At 46.4% G+C, this 6547-nt stretch overlaps 1 protein-coding gene across 1 annotated transcript in view; it reads right to left on the reverse strand.

Moving 5' to 3' along the window:
• LOC119417270 (nephronectin) overlaps positions 1-6547 on the reverse strand; it is a 20842-nt gene that overhangs the window by 6040 nt on the left and 8255 nt on the right. Inside the window, exons 7-8 of the mRNA XM_037684514.1 lie at positions 939-1013; positions 6-233 (exon numbers count right to left, since the gene is read on the reverse strand). Coding sequence (XP_037540442.1) covers positions 6-233; positions 939-1013 — 303 coding nt within the window. The remainder of the gene's footprint in view (positions 1-5; positions 234-938; positions 1014-6547) is intronic.

Consider the following 6547-nt stretch of genomic DNA (forward strand, 5'->3'; position numbering starts at 1 on the left):
TGGTGTTGTTGTTTGTGCTGCTGTTGTTGGTGTAAGTGTTGTTGTTGTTTGTGTTGAAGTTGTGGTCGTATCAACAGTGGATGGAGCCATGGAAGTTGTTGCCACGGTGATGGTTGTCGCGGTAACCTCAGCGGTTGTAGTTGGAGGCTCTGTAGAGCGAGCGGTGGTACCGGTGGTGGTGATGGGGTTCGTAGTTCTGGGTCTCAGTGGTTCTAATGTCATTTTAGGGATGACTGAAGACGAACGAACACTGAAGTCAAACATCTTGGGCTGTTTTTATGACATCATACATCTTTGGCTGTTTTTATGACATCATACATCTTTGGCTGTTTTTATGACATCATACATCTTGGGCTGTTTTTATGACATCATACATCTTTAATTATTCAGACTGACAGTTGGAGAGGAACGCCAAGCAGGAGTTTTGATGGAGCTACAGCTGCAAATCTACCTTCAACCCTCCTGCTGTCCTTGGGTCAAACTGACCTTTGAGGCCTCAGGTGTAGAACAGAGAAGCTAATTTGACCCAAGGGCAGCAGGAGGGTTAAAGCTCATATTTATCAAGAAATTACAGACCCTCGTTTTACACATTTTATTTTTAAATCTCTCGTGAAGAAGATGATTTGTGCTGCCAACCAAACCACAGTTTGTTTACAAATAATTAAGATTTAATTAATTTATTTAGAGGAAAACCGCCACAAGTGTCAAAGAGCAGCCGGTTTGAGACAAATCTACAAATCTACAAATCAATGGTCTTAAAGGAAATGATGTGCTCATGGTGTTCAGCTGGAAGAGAAGAGCATTCTTCTCTGAGAGTGCACAGATGTTGTGAAGTGAAGCTGAGCTTTCTGTGAACAGCATGATGACATCAGATGACTTTAGTTTGTGCACTCGTGTGAAGAATAAAGTGTTTTGATGTTTGTGAGCTGGTGCTGTACCTTTGCAGCTGCCGTCTTTACATCTGCACTTTGGAGACGATGGACTGAGAGAGCAGAACCGCCGAGTGTCCTTATCTGTGTAGACATGAAGACCGTCACCGACGTGTCTTTAACACCAAAACTTCAAGTTTGGTTCTGTTTCAGCTACAGAGGAGCCGATGTTCTCAGCAGTAAAATGTTTCATCACAGCTGAAGTAATACGTCCAAAAGTTTTGACCTTCCTGACAAACTAAACACTTAATGTTGATGAATTCACAGTGACGGGATTTAAAACCAGAGCATGAAGCTCAGGATGAAACATTGAACAACCTGCTGTGAATGTTTTGTGCTCTGATAATCATCCTTTCATGCAGGAGTTATGATAAATTCATTTCTACAGTGTTTTGATTTTTCTTAGGGCGTGAAAAAAGGTGAGAAATAAAATAATTTTATTTATTCAAGAATTTTCCCACATGTCCACTCAGCTGGACAGCATTAGAGATTTTTTACTAGCAAACTACTGTGTATACTATAATGTCAACATATTTGGACACTGAATGCATAAACACAGAATTATGATGTCACTCCCTCTCATTCAACCCCATCCATCCTCTTCCTCTTGTTCTGGACTCAGGTCTTGGGGGCAGCATCTTGAGCAGGGAGGTCCAGACCTCTCTCTCCACAGCCTCTTCCAGCTCTTCTGGGAGGACTCAAAGATGTTCCCAGGCCAACTCAGAGACAGTCTCTTCTGATAACTGAACTTCTCACCCTGTCTCTAAGGGAGAGTCCAGCTACCCTGCAGAGGAAACTCATTTCAACCTCCTGGATCCACGATCCCATTTTTTCAGTCTCTACCAGAGTTCATGACCAGAGGTGAGGGGAGGAACGTAGACCGACCAGTAAACAGAGAGCTTTGCCTTACGGCTCAGCTCCCTCTTCACCACAATGGACCGACACAGAGTCCACAATACTGCAGATGCTGCACCAATCCGTTTGTCAGTCTCACGCTCCATTCTTCCCTCACTCATGAACAAAACCCAGAGATACTTGAACTCCTCCACTTCAGGCAGAACCTCGACCTGAAGAGAGCATTCCATCCTTTTCTGGCTGAGGACCATGGCCTCAGATTTGGAGGTGCTGATCCTGATCTCAGCTGCTTCACACTCTGCTGTGAACCGCTCCAGTGAGAGCTGAAGATCACGGCACGATGACGCCAACAGGATCGCATCATCTGCAAAGAGCAGAGATGGACTCCCTCCTCCTCCTGGTTGCACCGAGAAGTTCTGTCCATAAAAGTTATGAACAGAATTGGTGACAACGGGCAGCCCTGGTGGAGTCCAACTCCCACCCTGAAGGGTCAACTTACTAACGGGGGGGGGGGGGGGGGGGGGGGGGCAATAGACAGGTCTTTTTTAGTTTACACATATCCCAGGAGGAGAAAATTGATAAGTCGGCCTGCTTCGAGGCCAAACGGGGGAGTCAGATTCAGATAAGCCACAGTTGTTGATTTTTCTCAGGCAGACTCTTATTTATCATTAGACTTGAGTTCTGCTGGTACTTTTAATCCAACATGGCCAGATTTGGGCATTCCAGTGGTCCATGCTTATTAGCTCCCTCCAAAGTCGTCCCAAACATGCTGGCGAGTCCCAGAAGCCGCAAGTCACCTGCGATTCTCACCAATCGCGTCTATCTTACGGTTTAGCTTGTAAATAAGCTGATTTTGAGTACTCAAAGCACGAACCGAACATGGGGTCGGCAGCTTTATTACGGCCGAAACTGCTGCCGCCATTTTCTTTAATAGCTGATGTGATAACACAGGTATCCGCCAGTGCCAAAAAACAGAAACTCTGCTATCATGATTCCAATATGTTCGGCGTCCTCCTGAGACAATATGAAAAGGCACATCCATGACGTATCCTGCTGCGTGCGTCTCAGCCGGGCGTGAGTGTTCTCCAGGACCCTGTCACTTTGTTGAAAAAATGTTATTGATTGTGTTGAAAGTCCCGCTGACCAGATCCATAACAGTCATTTACATTTTGGAAGATGTGTAAATAGGAGCTCCAATACACACGACAGAGAACAAAAAAGCAGGAGGAGAACGGGAGTGGGAAGAAAAGCACCCATCTTGCACAAGAGTAAGTGAGGAAGAAAAAAAAGGTCCCTGACTCATCTTCCTCCATGGAAGATGTGCCAGTAGGATTGAGAAGGTCCGAGAAGTATTCCTTCCACTTCCCAACAACATAACTGGTTGAGGTTAGGGCTTTAACAGACTACTCGAGTAATCGACAGGTCGATTCTTAGGACATCTATCGAGTTTTAAAATTTCAAGTCAAGTATTCGCGGTGACGTCATTGTGTCACGTGATCCGTACCGGGCTACTAGTAGAAGCTACCAAATGGATTCCTCCCAGCAGACTGATGGAGCGGAGCAGGCCCAGTCTTGGCAAACAGGTAGAAATGCATCAATAGTCTGGAAATATTTCACTAAAGATGAATCTTCCGGTTCAACGACTGTAAGGAAACAGAAAATGAATCAACTTCCTGACTGTTTGGAGCTCGATGTGAACCGGTGTTACACCATATTCTGTGACCACAGTATATTGTGACCGTAGGGGGTGGTGTTGCATGCACTGTTGCAGGTCACAGAATATTGTGTAACACCGGTTCCAATCGACCGAACCAGAACCAGCTTCCTCTGACCTGAGGTGTCCACCACCGTGTTTGAGGATGGCCACTGCGAGAAGCACAGACAACCTTGTGGCCACAGCTCAAGGCAGCTACTTCAACAATTGAGGTGCGGAACATGGCCCACTCGGACTCAATATGCCCCACATCAACTGGGATGTGGTTAAAGCTCTCCTGGAGGTGTGAGTTGAAGATCTTTCTGACAGGCTCTTCTGCCAGGCATTCCCAGCAAACCCTCATTACATGTTTGGGTCTACCGGGTCTGGCTGGCATCTTCCCCCGCCATCTGATCCAACTCACTACCAGGTGGTGATCAGTTGACAGCTCAGGTCCTCTTTTCACCTGAGTGTCCAAAACAAATGGCCGCAAATTAGATGGCATGACTATGAAGTCAATCATCGATCTACGACCTAGGTCATCCTGGTGCCAAGTGTACTTATGGACACCCTTATGTTTGAACATGGTGTTTGTGATGGACAAACTATGACTAGCACAGAAGTCCAACAACAGAACACCGCTCGAGTTCATATCAGAGAGGCTGTTCCTCCCAGTCACGCCCCTCCAAGTCACACTGTCATTACCCACATGGGCATTGAAGTCCCCCAGCAGAATAAAGGAGTCACCAGCTGGTGCACCTTCCATTACCCCACCAAGGACTCCAAGAAGTCCAGATACTCTGAACTGTCGTTTGGTACGTAGGCACAAACAACAGTGACAGCCCGTCCTCCCACCCAAAGGTGCAGAGAAGCCTTTGGGTGGCTGCCTGCCCACGAGCCCCTCTACTGGGAAAAACTTTAACACACAGGCGCCAAGTCGGGGGGATAAGAACAGACCCACACCAGCTCGGCACCTCTCCCCATGGGCAACTCCAAACTGGAAGAAGGTCCAGCTCCTCTCAAGGAGATCAGTTCCAGAGTTCATGCTGTGCGTCGAGGTGAGCCCAACTAGATCTAGTCGGTACCTCGCAACCTCACGCACAAGCTCGGGCTCCTTCCCCGGACATGGGTTACCGGGGCCCCACCCTGGAGCCAGGCCTGCGGGAGGGGCTCATGGGCAGGTGCCTGGTGACTGGGTCTCTACTCATGGGGCCCGTTTGGGCTTAGCTCAAAGGAGCAACATGGGTTTGCCTTCCTGTGGGCCCACCACCTGCAGGCGGGGCCATAGAGTCGTGTGCATGAGTCTATGGACAGTGGCCTAAGGTGGGGGCTTTGGCGCTCTGACCCTGGATTACCAAAGCTGCTCTTGGGACATGGAACGTGACCTCTCTGGTGGGTAAGGGACACGGAGCTCCTTGTTTTATTTTGTTCATAAGAGTCTTCTGAGTCGCTCTTTGTCTGGTCTGTCACCTAGAGACAATCTGCCTTGGGAGACCCTACCAGGAACCATCGCCCCCGACAGCAGAGCTCCTAGGATCATTCAGATGCACAAACTCCTCCACCACCATAAGGTGGCGGTTCAAGAAGAACCCCTTGATCAAACCCTTGATCTCTTTTTTTTTGTCCTCTGAGCTTCTCCTTTTTACCAGTATAATATTTTAGTGGATATTTTTTGACAAAAAACACGTACACATGACACTTCAGCCATTCTGTTAAATGGAAAGTTAGATGTTAAATTCTGGTGTTAGATTGTTTTGATCTGTGTTTCTTTATCTGTCCCTATCAAATAAACAATAAACAATAAATAAAATGTCACTCAGCAGTACAGTCTCTTCAGTTTCAGACATCAATGTTGAAAGTTTATTTTGTATGAAAATTTGCACCCAGGGCACAGAGCCGCAGCACACCTCATGCAGATGTGTTTGGTTTTTCATGTGCAGGCTGGGTCACTGCATCTGTTTGCATTTTTTGCTTCAGTTAGCTGGTCAGTGTTGTCCAGGGCCAAACCTGGTCTCAGGAGGTGCCTTAGACCCTGCTCTGTGTTTAACGAAGGTGGGGTGGCACTGGGTCTTCCTCTTGTCCGTGTCTGGATGGAACCCTCATTTTATCATCACAGAGCTACAGATGCCTTGAAATGTAGAAGATCCATCTTCTCCAACCCAGACATCCTGTACAGGTGCCAGGCATGGACAACAGTCAAGTCCAAGAAGAGAAAAAACACTCCAACGTGGCATGTCCCTCGCCATCTTCATTTCCCTCAGTAATCACAGGTGCCTCATCATCCTCATTTTCACTGTCATTACTGCTAGCATTTGTCTGTTCTTTTTCCGGCAGCCACTCATCATCACCTCCACTAGCTTCATCCTCACTGGAATCAGCAGGCAGTTGCTCTGTTATCTCCTAGGCTTTTCTACGCACTATATCTGAGCTCTACAGAATATAAAAACCTTATTATTACTCAGATAATAGAAACAATGCACTTTTTGTCCTTACAAATTCTTCAAATTATGTATTAAAATGTAAGTCAGTTTATTTACTGGCCGAACACTGGCTGCAGACGGTGCATATTCTAGAACAACAGTCAGAGTAATGGTATGAACTGCTGTTGTTGAACTTGAACTTGCAGTGGATGGCCAGCAGATGGCAGTGTGATTTATGTTGCACTAGTGTCCACCAGTGGTCTTTGTTCAGTAATAACATAAAAACCCATACTTATACAAGAAAATGGCTTTTAAATAGCTGTCCACCGCAGTGACCACATGAAAATATTACGATCTGAGAACTGTATAACTTCCAAATGATTTAAAAAATTTTTTTTTTTTTTTGTAGCTCAAAGTTGAATCCTTCACAAACCTCAGGGTCACCCAGAGGTTCTGCAGGAGGACTAGAGGAATGTAAACACAGGCGATAAGACCCTCGTGGTGCCACTGCAGACACAAAGAGTTCCTTCTCCAGGTTTTCATGTCAGGAAAAATGAAAGGAGTTTTCCACAAGTTTATTGTCTGACACTCAAACCTGTGTCGACATGTTGGTGTATCATGAAGCACCGTGCCATCAAGCACCAACATGT

The sequence above is a fragment of the Nematolebias whitei genome, chromosome 1 (genome assembly GCF_014905685.2).
Source record: "Nematolebias whitei isolate Nwh7 chromosome 1, NemWhi1, whole genome shotgun sequence".
Lineage (NCBI taxonomy): Eukaryota > Metazoa > Chordata > Actinopteri > Cyprinodontiformes > Rivulidae > Nematolebias > Nematolebias whitei.